Source organism: Hippichthys cyanospilos, chromosome 18 (assembly GCF_059441005.1).
Source record: "Hippichthys cyanospilos isolate Australia breed blue-spotted pipefish chromosome 18, RoL_Hcya_1.0, whole genome shotgun sequence".
Lineage (NCBI taxonomy): Eukaryota > Metazoa > Chordata > Actinopteri > Syngnathiformes > Syngnathidae > Hippichthys > Hippichthys cyanospilos.
The window spans coordinates 4,599,153-4,623,527 of NC_142386.1; the positions used below are offsets into that span (position 1 = coordinate 4,599,153).

The window sequence follows — 24,375 nt, forward strand, 5'->3', positions numbered from 1 at the left end:
TTTAAAAATACTTTCTATTGGCAAGAATGTTCATTCGGGGCTTCTAATGATTTCTTTTTTTTAACAGGGGTCCCCAATCTTTTTGTCACCACGGACCGCGAGAGATTTTTAGCAAGGCCTGGGGGGAGGGGCACTTATATGTTAAAATTCCATGTACTTGGCTAGGCACTATTTTACATTAAGTAGACTCGGATGTCTTTATGTTAAGAAAGTCCGTTATTCATTAACTGCTCGGTCAGGGACAACAATGGGCGTGGAGCACTCCTTTCGATTGCATTTTTATAAGCTGTTTTTTTAGCCTTTCCTATTAAATTACAGGTCCTTCAAATTAGGATCTTAATTTACACCGATTCCATTTGGTTTCGCTGTGGATTCTCTAATTAATCACTCCAAAAGTGGGGCATTTTCGAAATAGGTGTATATTTTTTACAGCACTTATCACAGAGAGGATTAAAGAAGTGCTTTGCATGGATAAAATACCATCTTCATCATGGATAAAAAACAATCTTGTATAAAAACGCAACAGAATAAGATTTTACATGCCTTTTGCATCCTTAGCAAGTAAATCTATGAATAAAATCAAAACATACAGCTCTAAGTACTCTACAGTAGGCACCATGAGAGGATTATTGACATGTGCAACGTCGTGACAGCCCCCGAGTGTCTTGCAATAGATTTATTCCTGCCGTTTATGTATCATTTATCCACAGCAAAGGGAATGTGAGTGTGTGCCAAATTTAAAGGGACAAATGAGGCTGGGATAGGTGGAGTGGTGGTGCAACGCGGCGGGACGAGGATGTGTCAGTTGTCAAGTGGCCGTCGGGTTATGTAAATGCATGGACAAGGCGGCTAAAGCACCACACTCAGGCAACTGGAACCGAGGGGGGGGGGGGGGTGTCAAGGTTCCAAATCAGTCTGCATCGATCCACTGCAGCAATGCGATCTTCCGATCGCCATACAATGTCAAAGGTGGGGTATTTTCTATAGCCTGTGTCCTCACTGGGGTCGCTAAACAATCATTTGGAGTTTGAAATTTGATCGTATCAACAATGCTGAATGAAATCTTCAATGCGATCTTGATAAGCTAAAAAAGGAGAAAATCTCAACAAAATATGATGCTATTACTATGATAAAATAAGAATATGTTATATTGTGCATTTGTCATGTAATGTCTTCATCAAACATGGAGGTTTTTTTGTTTGTTTTAGAATACGGCTAGAAATTCGAAAAACACAAAAGAAACCAGAGAACACACAAAAATACAGGAGCCAAGATTCAAACCCAGAAGCTCAGTCATGCTAACCGCTGAATATCATTTCACAGAACACAGATGCAAAAAAAAAAAAGAGAGCCATACATATTTATTTTTTACAAGGGCACACCATCTATATATAGCTTTGTACAAACCGTATACTAAATACAGTAAGACGTTCGAGTATAATCTTTGACATCACTTTTATGAAAGGACACCAGAAACAGGTAAATAAATATATAAATAGTCAGCAACCGCCTGCATCTTGAGTACAAACAATGGAGAAGAAAAAGACAAACAACATTTGCTATACACGCAAGTTTTCTTTTCGGTTAAAAAGCACTTGTGCTTGTCACATAAAAGACATTTCTTAAACATTATCGTACAATAAATAATCCCCGTATAGCTCACATTTAAATACTGCCATTGAAGCTGTTAGGTTTCTTTTTTTTTTACACGGGCTGACGCAACACAATTCTTCTATTTTACCTTTGGCCCTTACACTGCAGGAGTGAGTATGATGCTGGGGAGCGGAAGTCAGCATTGTCGTTTTGCTTAAGTCGTCAAACGTCAGGTCTGATTGGGAGACGTTGTTCTGGCACTAACTCCTAACCGGAGGAGATGCGGGCCGATGAAAAAGACCGTTACTCGAGGGGGCCGCGGCCTGACGTCGGCCGTCTTCCAAATCGGGGCGGTGACGCGAGCGCCCGTGACTCACCATGTTAGCAAGGTGAGGCCTCCGGGGGGGCTTTAACATGGAGCCAAAATACAGCGGGGACACACTTGCACCTTTACATGCATTTATGGAAATGCAAACAAACAAATTTCAAGCGGTACAACTCACATGCGGCGTTACCCAAAAGCGTAAGATCTTGATTGGAAACGCGAGATGGAATCATACGCAAAGTCATAGTTATTAAAAAAATTAAAAAATCTTACATCCAAGAAACAAGGAAGTCAGAAATTTCTGGAAAAGTGTAAAGAGGTCGAGGTTAATTGACGTATCCTGACTTGAGTGAATTCAAGTAGTCAGGCATCATATAAAAATGGAACAAAAGCATGCCAAGAGACAATTACTGCATACCATAAAACTAGGATGTTGGTGGTTTTGGACCTCCAGAATAGAATGAATAGGAAAGAATGCCATTTGAGTTACATCACTGTGACGTTGTGTAACAATGGATTCAAACTAATTCAAAAAGTTTATGGACGCATTACTCACAATCATTTCTGATCTCCAAAGTATGATGACTGGAATTGAATGCCACCTGAAGCCAGAGTTCCTGTTTGATCGTAAAGCAAATAGATTTGGAATAGAATGGGACAAAACTATGCAAAAATCTCCTGACAGCTCCTCCTAACTTTCAGAATACATAGGTGTCAAACTCCAGTCCTCGAGGGCCGGTATCCTGGACGCTTTCCGGTTTTCTCTCCCCCGCACACTCGATTCAAACAATTAGCTTATTAGCAAGCTCTGCAGGAGCTTGAAAATGATCCTAACCATTTGAATCAGGTGTATTAGAGGGAGAGAAGGTTCGAAAACATGCGTGATACCGGCCCTCAAGGACTGGCATTGGACACCTGTAGAACATGAGGAAAAGAGTACAACTGGAATTCAGAGATTCAATTTGTGAAATTTGGAATGACGGGAGATTTTGAGGAATAAAAACAATTTTGTAAAGCCAATTTTAAAAGCCCGTATTCGGCCGCAGTGATTTAGAGCGTCAACAGTTCTATCGGAAATATCCACAAGCTCGGATTCAGCGACTCCAAGTACAGCAGGGAAACAGTAGGCCCTGTCTTGTTTAATATTAAATTGGATCGTGTTAACATCTGGAATGCTCATCAGGGCGACAGAGGCAGCCAAGAGAAAAGCGAGCGAATGAGTGCGAGTCGGAGGAGGAGGAGGGAATGTTCTCCGAGGCGCTTTCCCATGCATCCTTGTCCACGCTGACATACTAACTGCAGACATTTGTAGTTCCTGATCTGTTTTTGGGGGAAGCATCAGATCTTCTAAAAAAAAAAAAAAAAGCAGGGAAGATACATGAAGTAGTGGCACTTGAAAGATAATTAGGGCTGTTTGAAATTGAAATGAGCTGACAGCAAATGCCTGCTAATCCATGTTCAGCCAACAGAGCAGCGTGAGAGGAGGACAAGGCAGAGAGGACAATGAGCTGCTTGTGTGCCACATATTGAGCTGCAAGGTCCCCACGTTGCCCATATGGACAGCATTGGATTTTCCAGCACAGGAAAATCAAATGGCGCGTTCAAGAACAATTGCGTTCCATCGGCTCGTCTTTCTCTTCTCCTGATCCGCGCAACAGCTTCAATGTATTTGCACTTGACTGCATAAACTCTCGCCGTTCTATATAACTTAACTTTGGTTTACATAACGCACAGCTTTCTCCTTCTTTCTGCATTTGTTTGAACTCCTCTGATTTCCCCACAAAATATGCTATTTGGTCAAAAGCTGGTGCTCCCACAGGTTCTAGTGCACAGGTGTCAAACTCCAGTCCTCGAGGGCCGGTATCCCGCATGTTTTCACTTCTCAAATGCACCAGATTAAACGATTAGGTAAGCTCACTAATAAACTAATTTAAATCAGGCGAGAAAAACAGAAACCATGCAAGAAACCGACCCTTGAGGACTGGAATTCGACACCCATGCTCCAGTGAGTCACAAACTATGTATCATTTCAAGTGTGTTGGTGTCAACGTAAATAAAAGTCAACTGATAGAAGTGCATTTGAAAAATTGAAAGGCTGAACAGTGCGTGCCAAATTAACAGGTGGCACTGGAAACCCAAACTGGAAAGACATTTCAACCAATCAGAAACACTCGTGCAATAAGCCTACATAATATCGGCGAATGTGAGAACAGATTCGGGGACTAAAAACAATTAGCAATTTAGTAATAGTTATTCTAATAAAAATTAAAAAAACAAATTTGATAGATGGCCCCTAAAACCTGCTTTTCTCTCAGTTACACTTTAAAAATAAATGTTTTTTGTTCACTGTTAGTTTGGCAGCATAAATCAACCGTTAATACCATAAAAAAATGAATTTACAGGCTGTCTATCCAATGACAAATCAACAGGTGCCAACATTACATCAATTACAATTAAGGTTACTCCATATGACACTTGAACGTGACAAAAAAGGACATAAATTCATTTTGTGTCCTCCTTCATAAAGTGCGTGTTTGTTTTGTTGCTGGAATCAGAACAAATCCAGATGCTCAAAGTGACCAAAATAAAGCAAAGAGGAGAAGAAACGAAATCGGACATAGAGTCTTAAGATATTTTTACTAAAATGAGAGTACTGGAGAGGGAGGACGAGGCTTGTAGAAAACATGAGGACTGAACATACGTAAGTTGGGGCCTTGACGCTCGCTGGTCTACATGAAAAAGCAAGATGGTGGAACCCAGAAATACTTAGAAATCCCAACCCAAAACAGAGTACACACATGTTGAGATAAAAGGAGCGTATAGAATGTTTCCCTCAAGTTTATTAGCAAAATAAAAATGTAACTGCAATGCACGCAGGCACCGGATAAGCTAACAGTTAGCATAGCGTCTTCAAAGACTGCTGCTTGTGCATGGTATTTTTGAGTATTTTTTGCCGCTCACGGGAAAAATGTCGACATGTGTGCACCCGGTTTTAGAAAACTACCTTGAGACTTCTGCCTCGTCCACTTTGAACTGCAACTTTGATGACAAAAAATGGGTCTGGTTAAAGAGAGCCAAAGGTAAAAACGTTCGTAGAACTTTAATCTTTTGGCTGCCTGTAACGGGTGGCTCTCGGAAAAAAACCTCCTCCGGGTTTGTACTGCAATTTAAATGTAATCAGATATCAACTGCATTAAGCAACACATTTTGCTAATGATTCTACATCTTCCTCTGCGCTATAAACTGTTAAAATTCAGTCTGTACATAATGCTAACATACGCGATCGGGCGTCAGAATTTTGCAGTGTGTTTACCCAGGATAAAGTGCCTTGAACATAGAAACATTCAGAAGGTTGTTTTCCCTTGCGGATGAATGTCGACAGGCCAAACGTCCTGCAGGATGTAACACACTCACTACGTCGCTGTCAGGCAAGATGTCCGTCCGAGTCTTCAGCAGGACATGGCGTTGTGCTGTCCGTTCTGCGTTATGGGGTTGATCTTTTCCAGCGTGATCTCCGTGTCGCTGTCTAAATTCCCCGAGATGGCCGGGCACAGTTTGTCCAAGGCGTCGTTCACAACACCTACCTCCATCTCGTTCATGATGCCTCCATCCAGCTTGTGTAGCTCCTCCTCCTGACACAGGATGCTGTGGGGCATCACGCAGCCCGCCGAATGGTTTCCTTCCTTTGGGATGTGACTTTTAGGGTGGTACTGGCAACCGGCGTTTGGTAGGGGCGCCCCGGCGTTGTTGTTTATGCTGAGGATCTCGATGGTATTGCTCCCTGGGCAGAGGCGGTGGCAGCCCAGCAGAATGGAGAAGGCCTTGCGGAAGTCGGCGTTGAAGGCGTAGATGATGGGGTTGAGCGAGGAGTTGGCCCAGCCGAACCACACGAACACGTCGAAGGTGGTCGGGCTGATGCAGTGGAAGTCGTTGGCGTCGTTGGGCAGGGCGGCCTCGCAGAAGGGTACCATGCAGTTGAGGATGAAGAAGGGCAACCAGCAGCACACAAAGACCCCCATGATGACCGAGAGGGTCTTCAACACTTTGGTTTCTCGCTTGAAGGACATTTTGAATGAACTCTCGCTCTCCATGTTGGACGAGTTCCCCATGCTGCTGTGACGGTTTTTGGCACTCTCCGCTGCCCTCTCCAAGGCGGATATCCTTCGGATCTGTTTTTGGGCGATGCGGTAGATGCGAGTGTACGTGACGATCATGATCGCCACGGGGATGTAGAAACTGATGAGGGACGAGGAGATGGCATAAGACCGGTTAAGGCTGGAGTCACAGTTGTCGGGGGGCAACTCACCCTGGTACGTTCCGTTGAGCTCAGCGTAGCTGCCAGTCTGAGCTTTGTGCCAGTTCAGTTGAACGGGAATGAAAGAGATGAGAACGGATAGCGTCCATGCCACGCTGATCATCAGGCACGCCACTCTGGGGGTCATTTTGCGTTCGTAGCGGAAAGGACTGGAGATGGCCCAGTAGCGGTCCACGCTGATCACGCAAAGATTCAAGATCGAGGCGGTGGAGCACATGATGTCGAACGCCACCCAGACGTTGCAGAAGGCTCCGAAGGGCCAGAAACCGACAATCTCGGTGGCGGCCTTCCAAGGCATCACCAGGATAGCCACCAGCAGGTCGGAGATGGCCAGGGAGATGACGAAGAAGTTGGTGACCTTGGAGCGCAGGTGGCGGAACTTGGTGACGGCCACGCACACCAGCGTGTTGCCCAGCAGCGTGGTAAAGATGAGAAGGGAGAGGAAGCATCCCGTCAGGACCCGTTTGGACGAGTCACGCTCGGGCAGCGCCTGTCTGCCGTCGCGAACCATTGAGAAATTCTGATCCATTGTTTCAGCGAGACCGTATCCAGGGCGGGTGGGATTTTAGGGATCGGGGTAGGAGGGGGGCTTGAGCCGTCACCCCATCACATCCCCCGGCCCGCCGCAGCTGCGCCGCTCCACAGATGGGTCTCAGGACTGGAAGCTCAGCCGTCTCTGCGCTGCTTCTCCCGTCACCTGGGTCACCCGTAGGCGCCGGGTCAGAAGCGCCATCCTGGCCTCAGAATCTCATCAACTATCACAGCATCAGCACCCGCCACACATTCCGCACGTAATATTCGGTCCGATTATCAGTCTGCTCATAACGTGGTGCGTTCAAAGACTACAGAAAAAGGCTGATGTTACTCCAGCGTGGATCTTCTGGGAAAGTTTCCCACCCACGTTTGCTGCCGAGCTGCGTTGTGCGCTGGGTGTCAGGTCTAGTCATTAGCTTTATATAGCTGCTTGTCAATAACGACTATCGACGGCTTTCACAGTGCGTTTATCTGATTTGTTTAATGGTACTCCAGGCGTTTCCACTTGACTATATCGGCCACCTGAATCGAAACCAACCACTGCCGTCCGTTATACTTCTGCAATGTATTTTAATACAGATTGGTAAAAGCTTGCGAATGTTTCCACGTGGGTGGCTGGTTTAAAAAAAAAGTTATATACTTGTAATAAAAAAAGAGGAAAAAAAGAGGTTGAAAGCATCATTCTCAAAGTGTCAGAATCACATAATCCTCCATCAAGGTCACTCTCCAATATAACAGATTTGCCTTTTAAATTTTTCTTGTGCCATCCGTGGGTGTTTAGAAAATCCATTAAGAAAAAGTCCATTAAATAAATAAAATTGTTTAAAGCACTCGCGACGTCCTGTCTCGAATTCTTCAGCGTGCGCACAAGTCACTCCTTGCGATGCTTCCCTTTATTCCCTCGTCGATTTTTTTTTGTTTGCTTGTTTGCTTTTTTTTCAATTATTATTATTGTTTTTTGTATTCGGCGAGGAGGTCCTCTCCTGCCGTCTCGACCTTCGCGTGGAGCAGGAGGAGTGTAATGTAACTGTGGGGGCTCGCCGAGAGGTGCGCGCATCTCTCTCTCCACGCACTGCCGCGCCATTCCGCCGTCCACGAGGGGGGGGGCTTGCCACAAATACCCAATTTTGATGCCCAGTTTTGATTTTCTCCAATGCTTAGCCACCTCAAGTTTGCTCAATTAAAGAGAAAAAAACGGTCCCACAATTCTTTCATTCATGCCTTAAAGACTCTTCTAATAAAAGACATGCCCTTTATGAACCCCATGCGTTTTTTAATCATCCACACAGTGTGGCTATTTTATCGCTAAATACGTCTTACAGGGAGCGGAGATGCTGCGAAACACACCGTCTCGGTGGCCTGATATGAACTTGGAAAGCCCGTGGCTCAATGGCGCCATCGAGTGGACAAAATAAATAATATGAGCTCGATAAAACAAGATCTTTTTTGAGCCCTTTTTTCAGGTCACCTCGAATTGAAGGAAACGTGTATTGTTTTGACATTTAAACATACCCATTGTCAAAGGATCAACAATTAGTATAGTATAGTATAGTATAGTATAGTATAGTATAGTATAGTATAGTATAGTATAGTATAGTATAGTATACTGACAATGGCCATTCTAAAATGTCAAAAAAATACACGTACTATACGAAACTATTCTATACTATACTCTACTAGTACCATGCTATACTCGTAATGATTTTGTATAGTATAATATAGTATCGTAAACTGCCTGCTTACTGAAATCAGAAAATCACCAAAACATAATCAAAATCTGTTATATGAATGAAAACAGCGACATTAACCGGTACCGTGAATTGTAACTGCTGCCACCCAGTGGAAGAGTATTTAATAATTCTGCCTGTCACAATTTATCACTGGCATAGATACGGATACACAACCAACTGCCCCCCCCCCCCCCCCCCCCCCCCCCCCCAAACTCCCCAATCCCTACCAATAATGTGAGTTATGCTGCCAGCCATCCCCTGTGCAGCTCTGCTTACCTTGCACAAAGCTGCCACTGACGCTTTTTACAAATTAATGTGTGTGTGCGTGTGTTTGCAAGAGAGAGAGAAACATAAGAAGAAAGCAAGATAGGGACAATCAAGGCGTATCTTATTTTAAAACAGTCTCCCTTCCCAAGCCTTTGCTTGTGTGTTTCTATGACGTGTCATGACTAGGCACGTGTCGTGAGAAGCGTGTTTGTGTGTGTGCGTGTGTGCGTGGTTGTGTATGTGTTGTGAGAGTGTAATGCATGTAGACAAGCCAAGTGTAAGAGGCCTGGCAGACACAACGCCCACATTTCCCCGCAGCTCTGAGCCAGGCTATGCGTGCAGCCGCCCAAGTTCAAACCAAGACCACGTTAACACAAACACACGCACGCACACACACATCCCAGCTCACACACACACACACACACTCACAAGCAGCCATGCAGGGTAATTTATGTCTGCTCCAAAAAGCAAACAAAAAAGGAGTAAAAAAGAATAGCGATGCGGATATGTCTTTTTGGGGCGTTTCATTCACTGCATGTTGACCTTTTAACAATGAATTTGGCGTGACAATTAACTTCTGGCACTAATGAATCAAATTTGTTCGGCAAATTGTTGCTTTTCTAGTTGACCATTGAAGCACGTTCTCAGAGTGCACATTGATCACTGTGGGAGGAATGCCCCCTTTCATTTGGGCCCTTGCACATCATAGTCCAATTTCTTTCTACTTTTTTAAGCATGCAATATGCCGACATGTGAATGTCAACTTGTGTCATAGATGCAACTGTCAATCAAAGGCAAAAGATAAACTATATATTTGCTGCTATTTAAGTATTTACTTGGCACAATGAGGAGTTTGAGTTATTGTTTTCACAATACAAAAATGCCCCCTAAAATAACGTTCCCGGGAATGTTTAAGGCTGAAAGGGGCGGAGCTATGTGATGGCCAACCTTGGGGATTTTTTTGTGGATTATTTGATAAATAGCGCACAAATCACTGAGGTATTGTGTTGATCTGACCACCCCACCGAAAGATTTCTGCATATGCTCCATGCAGCTACGGGGATCAAACTTTTAAAGCCAAAGATCATTGGCATTCTTTTGTAGTTTCATTTTTTTATGCAGTTTGTCTTGTGGTGAGCGGTTTGCATACTAATATATCACGGGAAAAAAAAAAAAAGACAAACGATCCTGAAACGGGCAACCACTGACGCTTCTGTGATAATAATTTCTTTTCAAATCGTCTGTCTGAGCTAAGCTCACTTGGCGTCTTCACCTTTGGTAATTTCACGCGCCAGCTCATTGTTGTTGCCAAGGAATTGAGCTGTCGAGCTGGCAGTCTGAGATAAGGTTAAAAGAACCAACAATATACAAAAGGGTTCCCAAAATGAAACGTAAAGCCATCACAAAGCCTTCTTAAACTGTACTTTTTTCTGTGTTGTGTTTGAGGAATACACCTTCCGAGCATCAGCAGTCCTTTTTTGTGTGAGTTTTTAAACCCGATTACATAAAAGTGGCAGAATTTTACACGGTGGAAGGATGAATTTCCTCCGCTATGCATTGATCTATTTCTCGGCATGTTGCAAGACTTCATTCACTCATTCGAACAATTCGTGCAGAATCGCATGGATCTTGATCGAGGGTAGTATTATAATAACAATTCAATTAAATAATTTTGTCATCCAATTTTGAAAGAATCTTGTATTTCATTAAACGAATATGAGTGTATATTTGAAAAGTTTTACACCCGGAAGTTACGTCATGCGCAATGACGTACTAGCCCTGCGTAGCAGCGGGAACGCTTGGAGGGGAGTGAAAACTTCGTGAGAACACGTTTCCGTGTTAGGAAGTGTGTTTTCGTGCCACGGTGCGACTTTAGAAAAAAAATTGTGAATATAGACCATTTTCGTTATCCCGTTAAACGTGTTAACATTCAGATAGCTGGAAACTGGCATTTGTTTTTGTTAGTGGAGCTGTTCGTACGTTGTCCGCTAGCTTACAGCCTAGATAAGACTAGCTCCGTGAGAGTCAGGTTAGTATGTTATAAAAGTATTTCATACTCAAATAGACACGTATTTGGTGCCCAAAAGGTCTACTTAGCCGTCCAGAGTATCGAAGAAAATAATTCTGCAACGCTCCTTATACTATTCAGATGTATACACTATCAAGGCTTGATCAAATGCAAATGTGTGAACAAAAAATGTACCTATTCTCTGAGACTTTGAAAACAAGATTTTTTTTTTTGTGGTTTGCAGTGTACCAACATGTCCAAAATAGACAAGATGAGCATCCTTGGGGTGCGAAGCTTTGGGATTGAGCATGACGACCAACAAATCATCTCGTTTTTCACTCCTCTGACGGTTCTGGTTGGGCCAAACGGTGCTGGTAAAACGGTACGAAGATCTCCATCTGCTTCGTTCACCACAGAGACATAATGGAGCTGCATTATATATTTTTTTTGTTTTTCAGACCATTATTGAGTGTCTTAAGTATGCAACTGCAGGAGAACTTCCACCAGGTTCTAAAGGTGGTGCTTTTGTCCATGATCCAAAGGTGAATTGATATTTAACCTTCAGTCACTGTTTTAAAGTGTGTGGGTAAACGTTTGACCTGCGTAGGTTGAATGTTTGTACACCTTTAAGAGGGTTCCCCTCCGAGCGAACACAATATCTTGGCACAGGTGCATTGAACACATCACACCAAGACGTAAGATGCTGCGTTCAGGTTCCGCATTAGTATGGCATCCGCCAGTTATTTGTTAGTACTTGCCGATGCTACTTCCGATAGTACTATCAATATCGTAACACAACCATTAATTATCATGGAAAATGTACTCTAATCCCCCAAATATAAGATGCACTTTTTTTCCCAAAAATGAAAGCCAAACGTATGGGTGCGTCCTATACATGGTAACATTCAAATTTTGATTTTTTTTTTAGTGCCATTCCAAGAAGATTGATCTGTTAGCCGCATAAGCCAGGTTTTGACACACAGAGCTGTGTTCTAACCTCCAATAATTATCATAACTGGATGACCTAGAGGGCGTATGTGTGGTGGCTGCTAGCAGCAAGCACAGCTAACAGCAGCTAGTGTTATCTGAGGTTGTTACGGTATTATTTTAAAAAAAAAGTCCATGCTTGTTCACGCACAGGAATATTACTAAAACGGTTAGGATCATGTATAAGTTATGATGGCTCCACGCAAGAAAATATGAGTTTAGGAAGATTTATTCTGTTTGCCATCGTTTTTACATGTGAGCTCTCATCAACATGTACTGTAATTCCAGGATGCCAACGAGACAGAAGTGCGGGCGCAGATTCGGCTTCTGTTCTCTGATGTCAACGGAGAGAAAGTCTCCATCCAACGTTCCATGTCCTGCACGCAGACGGCGAAGAAGTACACCTTCAAAACCTTAGAGCAGGTTATTACTCGGATGAAGTAAGTCAGGAGTTTTTCAACCAAATCTCCGTACTCTTTTAGTTGTGCATTGAAGTACGAACCCTTTTTTTCTGTGACTGGTCGACGTTCAAGACAGAATTTCCCCTCAAAATCAGTGTAATTAGCATTAATTTGTTGTCAATCTTATTTTGTGGCATTTAGATTCATTTGGGTCACGTGTAAACTGCAGCCTACTCCAGCAATTGAGACACTGCGATAACCTGTCTTCATGTCTTCCCCCAGAGACAATGAAAAGGTGAGCTTGTCATCCAAGTGTGGCGAACTGGACCGCGAGATGATTTCGGCGCTTGGCGTCTCCAAGCCGGTGTTGAATCACGTCATATTTTGCCATCAAGAGGATTCCAACTGGCCACTTAGTGAGGGCAAGGCGCTCAAAGACAAATTTGATTCCATCTTTGCTACAACCAAGTAAAGTAAACTCATTCCCACTATTCTCTCCTTCCTCTCACTGCCACCAAATGCTTATCTGACATTCTTGTCTCCTTCAAGGTATATCAAAGCTCTGGACACGATTCGTCAGTTGCGTACCAAGCAGAGTAACACTGTGAAAGAGTGCCAGGTGGAGTTGCGCTTCTTGAAGCAGAACAAGGAGAAGGCCCAGCAGATAAGAGATCTTGTCGCGGACAAGGAGGCTGAGCTAATGGCCTCCAAGGAGAGCATCCAGCTGCTTGAAAGCCAAATTGATCCACTGGAAGTGTGTGCTGTCGCACAGTTTGATATCCAGATGATACAGTGTTGATAAACTAAATTACTTTTTTTTTAATTTTTTATTTTTTGGTTAGAATCTGCTGGCAGACATCGACTTGAAACTGAGCAGGGTGATGAAGCTGGATAATGATATTAAGGCTTTGGACAGCAGGAAGAAACAGATGGAGGAGGACAACAAGGAGCTGGAGGAAACAATGGAACAGGTGCTAGATACAAATTGTTCTGATAACCATTAATGCAGGGTTCTACATTAAGCCCTTTTGAGTGGGGGCCCAAATTTTGAAGGTGGAGACAAATTGTGGTGGCCCAAATTAATATTAAAAAAAAGTAATGATTCTAAGTTTTCCAGAGCCGCTTAGAGCATTTACTTTGTGTTGGCTTGCAGGTCTTCCAGGGTTCAAATGAACAGCTGCAGGAGGTTTACCATAACCACCGGAAAACTGTGAGAGAGAAAGAACGCCGGCTGATTGAGTGCCAGAAGGACGTGGAGCGAGCCGACAGGGAGTGTCAGAGACTCAACAGGGACAAGTCTGAGCTTCTGGTGGATCAAGGTACTCAGTCACATTGATACATACATATGTTTAATTTTAGTGCACAGAAATAAAACCACTATAATATGGTTTGCAAATAAAAGTGTGGATACCAATATATAATGTCATTACATTTGAAAATCCATGTCTTCTGATCTTCCCAGGACGTCTTCAACAAGAGTCTGACATCCACACACAAAACATCAAGAACCGTGACACTCAGGTGAGACCAAACCAGTCCTGCTAACCCCAGCTGAACCATAGTCAAACACATCGGACCTCAATGTTTGCTGGTAGCAACTTTGAAAGGAAAAGCACACACTAGTGGTTTCTCCAAGTACCTGCTAAAATGGCTTGTGGGGCTTTGGACACTGTAAGGCCTTTAACTATTGAGTTTTGAGAAAGGCTAACATTATTTTGCTGTCATAGGTCCGTTTATTGTCATCCCAGCTGGAAATAGAAGGCTATGACCGGCCACCCTTCTCCACTGTTCAGCTCAAGAGTTTTCATCGTCATGTTGCTCAGAGACTGGAGGAGGAAAAAGATATGGTGGCTCAGGTTCTGGTAAGTCACACCACTTAGTCTAGTTGATTGAAGAGTTTTGTTAAATTAAGTATCTCGCCACCATTTTGCCTTAAATCAGGCGGACCTACAGGAGAAGGAGCAGCAGAAACAACAGTCAATTGATGACATCCGGGATAAAAAGACAGGTCTGGAGAGAACAGTGGAGCTGAAAAAAGACCTGCAGGAAAAGAAGAACTCGGAGCTCCGGAATGTCCGCGCTAATCTGCAGAGGCTGGAAGGTTCGTCCGGCAGAATGCAGGAGCTGGAAAATGAGCTTGCCAAAGCGGTGAGTTATGTTCCACGGTTCGCATGGAAGGTATAATAAAAACCAAAACAAAAGTTGCATCAAGTATTCAAGCTACTTTCTTGTCTTTTCAGGAGCGTGAGCTGCAAAGCGCCCTCCAGATGTCCAACGTAGAGCAATTGAAGCACGAGCTCGTGGAGCTCCAGAGAGAAAAGGCCGAGCTTGACCATTCACAGAGGCAGCTGGACCAAGAGATGGGACTGCTTAACGTGCACAACACTGCTCGCACACAGATGGACATGTTGACGAAAGACAAGGTGCCATTTGTCATGTGTGTTTGTTATCTATTGTTTCCCCTGATACCAATCTTCTTTGTGTTTGTGTGGTGGCGGGGTTGCTGTAGAAAGAGAAAGAGGAGCAGGTACGCAAAATCAAGTCACGTCATAGTGATGATCTGGTGTCACTGCTGGGCCACTTCCCCAACAAAAGGGAGCTGGAGGACTGGCTTTACGCTAAGTCAAAGGATATAAACAGCACCAGAGACAAACTCGCCAAACTCAAGTATGTCATCTCATTATAGAAGCTTGCACGTGTATTGGAACCTTCAAATTTGAGGAGGATAACATCAAATTTGGGGACCATATTATACACAAGTATATCGAAAACTATAAGAGTGATTTTGCGTGATTTTGTGAATTTTAAAATTTGAAATGCTTGGAAGTCAGCCAGCAAGTAGTTCCACTTTGAAGGTTCCATCTTTATTGCTTGATTTTTGCCTTGGTATTAAACCTTAATTTCCGTAACGAGCCTGTTGGGATTTCACAACTCACAGTAAGGACCTGGCTTCGAGCGAGCAAAATAAGAGCCACATCGCTGCCGAGCTACGTAAAAAAGAGCAGCAGTTGACAAATGATGAAGAAAAGTTTTTCAACGTGTGCGGCAGTCAAGATCTTGAGCAGGACCTCAGCAAAGTGCAGGAGGACCTAGAAAAAATGTCCAAACAAAGAGGTTGGCATACTCACCAATTGCCATATTTATACAGAGAAATCGCATATCTTTTAGATTTAGGGATGTTCTTTACCAGTAGTGATATTTGGTATCTGTACTTGCCCATCGACTGGATTAGTTATATCATTTTTTGCTTTTTCCTTAGCCATGCTCGCTGGAGCCACAGCCGTTTACACCCAGTTCATCAGCCAGCTGACCGATGAAAAGGAGCCCTGCTGCCCCGTCTGCCAGCGGACGTTCCCATCGGAACCTGAGCTCCAGGAGGTCATCAGCGACATGCAGTCCAAACTGCGTCTGGTTCCAGACAAGTTGAAAAACACAGAGCAGGACCTGAAAAGGAAAGAGAAGAAGCGAGATGAAATGATGACCTTAAGACCAGTCAGGTATAAAATCTCAATTGTAATGGACATTCTTGAATTAAGTTCTTTTGCTACAGATGCAACCCAGATTCATTTGTGTTGTAGTTCATCACTAACCTTTGAATAACCTGAAAAGACATAAAAAACTGAACTTTCCCTAAAATCTAAACATTTAGACAGAGGATAAGAACATACACTATTTTGTGAATGTGATTACAAAACCCTGGCGGCTTGGTGGTAGAGTGGTTAGCACGTTTGCCTCTCAGTTAAATGTCCCAAACTCGAATCCACCTCGCTCCAGCGCCTTCCTGTGTGGAGTTTGCATGTTCTCTCCAAGCCTGCATGGGTTTTCTCTGGGCACGATGGCTTTCCTCCCACACTCCAAAAACATGCATGGCAGGTTTATGGAAAGCTCTAAATTGTTCTTAGGTGTGTTGGGTGCATGGTTTTTCATGCCTTTGTGTTCTGAGATTGTCTTGCAACCAGTTCATTGTCCCCTGCCTACTGCCCAGAAAGCTGGGATAAACACTAGCAAGCCAGCGACCCTCGTTGCTGTAGTAATATACAGTATACTAGATTGTATATCACTTGATGAAATGTTGAAGCCAGTGAGCAACCTCCATCTCCTACTTAACTGAAAATGAAGAATGATTTAGTCCACTAGATGGCATGAGATTATCATGAAACGACTTGTTAAAATAAATAATTTACAGTGGAAGCTCTGAATCCAGAAGCCTTTTTTTTTTTTAAATTAAAAAAAAAACCTTAGGAAATCCTGTCAAATGAATTCATTGTTTCCAGAGTCATGTTTAACTACATACACAATACTATAAGTAATATTTTGATATTAATGCGATGCAGTAATGCTAAAACCCAATAGTAAAATTAAGAATTCAATCCGATGTTTAATTGATATTTATTATGTAACAAAATCACACTGTAAAATGTTTTGCTCATTCCCACAGGCAGTCAATTGTGCAGTTACAGGAGAAGGAGTTACCTGATCTCAGAAATCGATTGCAGAATGTAAACAGAGACATTGAGAGGCTGAAAAGTGATGCAGAGGAGCAGGAGACTGTGCTTGCGATGCTGATGTCAGAAGAGTCAACCGCCAAGGCCTGTCAGCAGGACATCGCTCTCATGGACAGATTCCTGGTACTATTCTCCTATTTGCCTCCAGAATTATTTTAAATGACTTCACCGTGGTTATCCAGAATTCTTGTTTTCTGTAGATGGATCTTAAAGAAGTGGAGAGGAAAATTGCTCAGAATGCCGCCAAACTCCAGGGAATAGACTTGAGCAGAACGGTACAACAAGTCAGTCAGGAGAAGCAAGAGACTCAGCTCAAGATAGACACCAGTAAGATGATGTCAGGCCACATATATTAAAATCGCACGGCACACCAACAAACACAAAATTATACGTGAAAAAAATTACCTCATCTCAATTTACTTGCAAATAAACACCTGTTTGGAATTCTGAATTCAAAAAGACGCACAAAAACCACCAAAAATGTCAAGCCAATATAAAGAAACTGGAGGATTTCTTGCAGTGAACTCATGGCACACAAATGTGCTACAGCAAAGTGGTCAGGAATCACTTTGCTCCCTATTAAACGTATCCCTGAATTGATTCAGTCCATTGTACACATTGCAGCATGACCCGTTGGTTCGCAAGACAAATGGGCTGCACTATTAAATAGTTTCTTTAATCTCCTTGACATTTTTCTATGTGCAGCGTCCAGCAAGATGGAGCTGAAACGTAAACTGATCCAAGACCAGCAAGATCAGATTCAGGTGCTGAAGAGCTCTGTGAACGACACCAAAGCGGAGAAACTCCAGCTGAGCAGCGACATGCAGAAGCAGCAGCAGCTGGAGGAGCAGTGTGTGAATGCCACTGCTGAGATTCAGACTTTAACCAGGGACATCCAGGTTCTTTCATTATTATTCCACAAATGCTGTCTTTGGATTTAGAATTGAATGCCAGGCTTCGCAGAAAAACAACAAAATGCTATGTTGTCACCACAACCAGGAGGCAAGGGAGCAGCTGTCTCCGCTGTGCTCCACCTTGAACAAAATGCAGCTGGAGAAGCAGGAGCTGATGGAACGTAAACGGCAGAAGCAGGAGGAAGGACAGGAGAAGGTTGATGCATGGGGACTCAAAAGTCCAAACCAACAGGTTTTCTTTGTGCAGTTTTGTGTATTTACTTGATGCTTTGTCAAGGGCAGATCAACACTATCAAAGAGAAAGTAAAGACCATCACCATCTTGGAAGGGGATATCAGCAAGTATCTTGAAGAGGGAAAACATGCACAAAAGGAGGTAAAACACTCTGACACTTGGATATCTGACCCATCATTTGTTACATCTGGAATCCAGTTAAAAGTGACGCATGCTCAATAAACCTATAAGACACTTAGAGCTAGCGTATAAGGAAAAAATGAACCTAGAGTGTTTTTGCAGCAAAAAGAAAGTGAGCTACAAGAAACCAACACAATGCTCCATGAGGCTGAACGAAACAAAGACAAGATCAGCAAAGAGATAGGAAACATCCGTCAGGACATCGACACTCAGAAGGTAACGTAATCGCCGATGGTCATGGTTATACAAGAGTGCAGTGTTTTCCAACATTCATTGACCATGGACACATATTTACACTATCATTTATGACACACCAAGAAAAAATGGCACAAAATTAATAATTAATATTTATTTTACTTTAGGTATGGCCGTAACATTCAGCTGAAAGCACCAGTTAACAGATTTTTTAGAGGGATCTTAAAATAGTGTTAAGGTTTTTGACAACGGAGCATTTTGTATAATTATCATCCAAAAAACATAAACGAAATGACAGCGTGAATAACAAAGAACTCTTAAATCGTGTCACTTGGATTTCGAGGCACCACAATAGAATAAAGTATTGAGGGTCTTACACGTTCAATGTCAAATCTATGTCATTGTTCTGCCTGTTGCCATATGCTGCTTTCACAAATTCGTGATGTAATGAATAATTTCTTTTTGTCCTTCACTTCACAGGTGCAGGAGCGCTGGTTACAGGACAACCTGACCTTAAGAAAGCGTGTGGAAGAACTTAAAGAGGTTGTAGCTAAGCGGGAGGCCCTTTGCAAAGATATAGGCAACATGCAGGTTATGCAGCTACGCCAGTAAGATCCCTCACGTGTTCTTCACTGAAACCTTTGAATGAATTGCTACTAGGCGATTTTACGATTTTCGCTTTGTTTTGCGCCCACGCAGAGAACGTCGCGAAGCCGAACGTAAGCTAGAGGACCTGAAGAAAAACCGTAGCATTGCACTCGGTCGCCAGAAAGGCTTCGAGGATCAGTTGCTGCATCACAAGTGAGCTCCATTAGGTTACTGAGCTAGCGTAGCGTCGATCACCATCGCCTCTGCTGGTAGGCCCTTGCTTTTTGCTGTGCGAAACCTTGACCTATCCGGGTGGTTCCCTTTCAGAAAAGAGCTGAGAGAAGAACAATACGACAAAGCGGATGAGCTCTACAAAAGCAAGATGGTGATAAAGCGCACGACAGAGCTGGCCATCAAAGATCTGGATCTCTACTACAAAGCCCTCGATCAGTGAGTGTCGTATCCAGCAGTGTTGACGCCAGTCAGAGCTTTTAAATCAGTGGTCCCCAAGCTACGGCCTGCCTCTACATTTTGTCAGGCCCCCTGAACAATACTGGGGATGCGTTGTGATTTTTTTATTTTAATCTAGCAATGTGGTTAAGACATACACATGCAATAATGCATTTATCATGAATATATAATAGATATGCTTACGTTTCTGACTTGAATGGCTCGTAAACATCGGTGTCCAGAAGAATGTTTTTTTTTCATAGTCTTTTTTTTTTTTAAGGAAAAAACTGTTTGGCTTTCTGGAAAACAATGTCTATATTTAGACACTTCTGCAATGGTTCTTCTGCCCCCATCAAAGAAGGAAAATGTTATTTTGCCTTCACTAGGAATTGTTCTGGGGACCCATGTTTTAAATGATAATTTGAACAAACATAATCACACTATGTGCAAGTAAGTGGTCAATAAACAAATCAAAAATAACTGAGAAAGTGGATTATGGAAGCCTAATTGGGGCTTTATGTGGCAGTGTGTCACTGTCAGACAGTCATAGTGACACGGCGGGAGTTTGATTTCCTTCACGTCTGCATTAGTTGAGTCAGCCGTTTCGTCAGCGTTATCATGATCGAACGCAAGTAGGCCTCGGCCACCTTCCAGCGGATGAGGGGTGTGTGGCCCACTTATTTTCATACTGCTCAAAAAATGTACTCATCCTTCGACAACAAACGTCAAATTTACAATTACGTTATTCATATGGATTTTGCTCCAAAGCTTACTATTCAACATTAAAAATACTCCGAAAGTCCATTTTTTCGTTGGTCAGTTGTGTGCAAGTTTTCAAAAATATCTACCAAACCCTTTGGCACTTTGTTCTTTATTTGAATGAGTTATTTTCTTTGTATTCATTAAAAAAGTTAAAGAAAAAAATGGCTTTGAAAATGGCTATGAAATCAAATATCCTTACTTTGTGTATAGTAAGCAAATCAGACGGATTGATAAGAACGGCTTCCTATTTGGTGGCGACGCTCCTCTTCAGCTGCCATATATGGGCGTTGGAAGAAAGCGGTTGATTTCCACTTCGTATTTTGACGACATTAGACCCGTTCATCCGTTTATTGACCCAACGTTTCTAGTAAGACAGGAAGTGAACATCCACTTACCTACAATTTTATCGCCTTCATCAACTTACTTGTTTACCGTATGTTAATATGACACAGATTAAAATAGCTTACATTTTGGAATACTATGACCCACATTTAAACGGAGATCACGTTTCACTGTGTAGTAGCAGCTTTGTGTAATATTTGCTTATTTTAAATCCCACAGAAGATTTTTCATTTCCCCCTGTGAACAATCACTTCTTTTTTTGGGTCCTTTTAGAAGCATCATGAAGTTCCACTGTATGAAGATGGATGAAATCAACAAAATCATCAGGGACCTCTGGCGCACCACCTACCGAGGACAAGGTTCATTTGTCCCTCATTTAAGCTAAGATGTCCACAAAATGTCCACATCAGAAGACACGCAGCATTTGTCTGCCTCTGACTTTGAGTTCCAACCCAGCAAAGCAAAATATTGATGGAAAATAAAAAAAAAATTCAAATGTCCAGCACCGGATTGGGTTCAGTAATTGATGTATTTGTATGTGAAAAGGTTCCCTCTGAAGTATCTACATCTGGGTTGTCCTCCCTTCCTCTCTCCAGACATTGAATATGTGGAAATTCGCTCAGACGTGGATGAGAATGCATCCGCTGGAACGAAACGGCGGGTTTACAACTATCGAGTAGTTATGGTGAAGGGAGACACCGCTTTGGATATGAGAGGACGCTGTAGTGCTGGCCAGAAGGTACCCACTTGACTTGTTTTTCCTAAATGCCTTTGTGTTCCAAATGCAATCGTTTGCGTGCAGGTGCTGGCATCTCTCATTATTCGTCTCGCCTTGGCGGAGACCTTCTGTCTGAATTGTGGGATCCTGGCGCTGGATGAGCCCACCACCAACCTGGATAGAGAAAACATTGAGTCGTTGGCACACGCCCTTGTTGAGTGAGTACTCACCCGATTATTACGGGGGTTCCGTTTTTATAAAGCTTCACTACCAGATGACATACTTTTTGTGAACAACGCTTGACAATTTCATCATCGATGGAATATATAGCGCGAGCCGTCTTTTCCACAAACACGAGACACAGGTTCTTTGCACCGATGTTGACAGTGAGTAGTCTTGTAGTGAGTAGTCTTTTCTTCTCACGTTTTCTTTTCTTCTTCGAACTAACAAATAGAAAATTGGCATTAGCTACGGCTAACGTTGTACATAACATACATACCACTTTGGACTGTCAATTAATATATCACAAGCGGCTCTACTTAAAATAACGTTACGAAATGACTTCCGGAACGAATGAATTTCTTAAGTTGAGGTACCACTGTATTATATTTTTATGCTCAGCGCAAGTCTAAGTCTTAACTATTGACGTAGGTAGGGTTTTCTTTTTCGGTATTTTGATAGAAAAAGGTACGTTTTACTGACGCTAATCAAAGTGATTGCAATTAGCAGCGATCGGGTGTGAGTTTTCAGACTGCAACTCACTTCCCTTTTCCTCTTTTGTGACCGGTACAGAATTATCAAGAGTCGCTCCTGCCAACGTAACTTCCAGCTGCTGATCATCACACACGACGAGGACTTTGTGGAGCTTCTGGGCCGCTCCAGTTACATCCAACACTTCTATCGCATACGAAAGAACCAGGACCAGAATTCCGAGATCACAAAGTGCAGCATCCGCTCCCTTGCCTCCTATCTGCACTGAGAATGCCGCCACAGTTTACAGTAACGTCCCTTTGGTTTTGTCGTTGCACGGTTTGTGTTCGGTTTCTGTTTGTTTATAACAGAAGAACACCTGATTAGACACTAAAGTTTATTCAATGAATAAAAATTCAATGTTTCTGTGAATTTGGTTTGGTTCATATATATATATATATATATATATATATATATATATATATATATTTTTTTTTTTTTTATTCCTCAAAAACATCCTTAACAAGGTGCTTGCAGATCCTTAAGCATTTTGATTTTCCCCAATTAATATAATTTTACAGTTTTCTTTACAATGATTTTAAAAGCTGCATTGTTGTCAGAACCATCTGACAAAAATAGCTTATACATTTGTCATGTATTTGATTATAAATAAGGTTGATATTAATTTACTTCATTGACTTTTTGCAAGTTGTAATCTATGGAAATTATTTCAGAATATTCATACTGTTGAAAAAAAGTGAGCAAGATACTATTCTTTAACGTCAACTCTTATTATAATAACCTGATTGCAATTCTAATTGTAGGAGGAGCTGAAAAATTGCTCTGGTGCTCATTTACTAATATTCTGACCTAATGTGACACAAATTCAAAGAAACGTATCTCATTTTGTTGGAGGCATAATCAAACAGATCTCATTTCCTGCATGCTGCAGTAATTCTCAGTTTTTTTTAAGGGGGGGATAAGTATAAATTCCCGTGCCGAAGACTGAGCAGTCAGAACGAGCTTGTAGCTGAAAATCGAAGCAATTCCTCGACTCCAAATCACATCGTCGACCGATTTTAAGAAGGAAAAATGATGACCATGATGACAGCGGTGCTGCTGCTGATGTCCTCCGAGATCTTGCTGGGCCATCCTGCTGCCACCAAGCCAACCCACCAAGTACCTGAGCTTAAACTCATTCCTATTATCGACCTGCTGGATCGCAACACATCGTTACCTGCGGTAAGTAAAACCGACTTCAGTTCTCTCATTTTTAATTACTAAATACTGACATACTGTATATTGCTTGTGCATCAAAATTCAAATAGTGCTTTTTTTTTTCCACAGCAGGGATTCTTTGATAGTTTGAGAGATCTGGCAGAAGGCATCGGCAGATGTGAGGTGAGAATAGGAAGATTTCGGTGTATTTTCTTGGACGTTTACGCACGTGGAAACAACAAAAACGTCTTCAAGCGTGCTCAAAATGTTGTTTGTCCTCATAGGCCCGCTTCTTCTGCAAAGCTCACGAGCAGCTGGACAAGCACCATACCAGAGAGATTGCCAAACATTTAAAATTGTACAACGATCTGAAAGAAGTAAGGACAATTTTGCTTGTCAAGTTTGACTCGTCGTCATTTTTATGCCTCACTTATTGTTCTCTCATGTTGCAGTTTAAATGCCAAGACGTGAAACAACAAAATCAGTCAACAGGCGTCAAATACCAAATACACCTCCTTAAAAAGGATCTCATCAATTGCATCCGATACAAAATCTCTCACAGCTCAGCAAACACCACCGCAAGTTCCGCAAATGCAACCCAGCCATCAGAATAGGCATGAAGGTGGTTTACATCAATGTTTTCATCTGTATTATGTTAACGTGCCATCTCCAAACCGCTTCTGTACTGAATTAACTTGCAATGTGAATCAGTGGAATTCATCTATTTATTAGTGTGTACTTACTGTGTATTTAAGTGGCAGATAGAATGTATTCCCACCAAATTAAGAGAAAATAAAATGTTATTGGCCCCACCTGAAATGTGTTTGTAACTTTTTTCCGCCCCGCGGTAAAGCCAATACCAGAGAGTCACAAAATTTTGGTCATGGGTCACTGTTTTATTTTTATTTTTATCGTGTCAAGTCTTAGCCCACACACACGTTATTCCTTTATTACTACGCTCTTTTTTGACACGTTTCAACTCAATTCCAATTCATCCCATTCATGCCATTCCAATTTCAACACGTTCCAAATATTCATATGAAGGATGCTTGTATTTTTGGTGTTTCAAATTTATAACGTTTTCCCACAATTCCTCATTTTACACCCCAAAACGTGCCATTCAATCCCAATGGAAGATTTGACATTTCAGATTTAAAGCTTTCCCATTTCACATTCACAACATTTAGCTCATTCATTGCACCTTAGGGATCATTCACAACATCCAACATCATTCCACGTCTATACCATTCCAATTCATACGACGGATCTACTGTACATTCATCACTACGCCTTTTGCACGCAATTTCTTCAGGAATTGCATTCATCTAGTTTATTTCATAGCAGACAATATATGTTTGTATTGATGACCACTGTAGAAATGTGTACTTTAGTAGGATTTTACATGTAGTTTACATTACA

General features: G+C 42.3%; 2 protein-coding genes across 4 annotated transcripts; one reads left to right on the forward strand and one right to left on the reverse strand.

Moving 5' to 3' along the window:
* Positions 1 to 1,338: 1,338 nt before the first annotated feature.
* drd1b (dopamine receptor D1b) lies at positions 1,339 to 7,740 on the reverse strand. Its single transcript, XM_088441295.1, has one exon. It carries the CDS (start codon positions 6,760 to 6,762, stop codon positions 5,368 to 5,370), a length of 1,395 nt encoding a protein of 464 aa, XP_088297421.1. The 5' UTR covers positions 6,763 to 7,740; the 3' UTR covers positions 1,339 to 5,367.
* A 2,799-nt stretch (positions 7,741 to 10,539) lies between these two features.
* On the forward strand, positions 10,540 to 23,768 carry rad50 (RAD50 homolog, double strand break repair protein). Of its 3 annotated transcripts, none has more exons than XM_088441689.1 (31): positions 10,540 to 10,628; positions 11,017 to 11,154; positions 11,231 to 11,314; positions 12,048 to 12,199; positions 12,443 to 12,628; positions 12,710 to 12,914; positions 13,003 to 13,131; positions 13,314 to 13,479; positions 13,623 to 13,681; positions 13,888 to 14,022; positions 14,102 to 14,308; positions 14,401 to 14,583; positions 14,670 to 14,827; positions 15,099 to 15,274; positions 15,420 to 15,657; positions 16,599 to 16,788; positions 16,866 to 16,992; positions 17,371 to 17,564; positions 17,665 to 17,775; positions 17,862 to 17,954; positions 18,096 to 18,209; positions 18,669 to 18,796; positions 18,888 to 18,989; positions 19,104 to 19,226; positions 20,604 to 20,689; positions 20,927 to 21,069; positions 21,133 to 21,266; positions 21,841 to 22,980; positions 23,086 to 23,139; positions 23,241 to 23,333; positions 23,409 to 23,768. In XM_088441689.1, the coding sequence occupies exons 2-28, from the start codon at positions 11,026 to 11,028 to the stop codon at positions 22,025 to 22,027; spliced, it is 3,939 nt and encodes a 1,312-aa protein (XP_088297815.1). In that variant the 5' UTR covers positions 10,540 to 10,628; positions 11,017 to 11,025; the 3' UTR covers positions 22,028 to 22,980; positions 23,086 to 23,139; positions 23,241 to 23,333; positions 23,409 to 23,768. The 3 variants fall into 3 exon arrangements, with proteins under 3 accessions (XP_088297815.1, XP_088297814.1, XP_088297816.1); XM_088441688.1 differs by having other exon boundaries at positions 10,557 to 10,793; XM_088441690.1 differs by having other exon boundaries at positions 10,557 to 10,793; positions 23,089 to 23,139.
* Positions 23,769 to 24,375: the final 607 nt, after the last annotated feature.

Coding starts and splice junctions, on each gene's coding strand:
- drd1b (XM_088441295.1), bottom strand. CDS start 6,762: ATGGATCAGAATTTCTCAATGGTTCGCGACGGCAGACAGGCGCTGCCC.
- rad50 (XM_088441689.1), top strand. CDS start 11,026: ATGTCCAAAATAGACAAGATGAGCATCCTTGGGGTGCGAAGCTTTGGG. Junction 11,155..11,230: donor CAAACGGTGCTGGTAAAACG/GTACGAAGATCT, acceptor TTTGTTTTTCAG/ACCATTATTGAGTGTCTTAA. Junction 21,267..21,840: donor TTGGCACACGCCCTTGTTGA/GTGAGTACTCAC, acceptor TGACCGGTACAG/AATTATCAAGAGTCGCTCCT.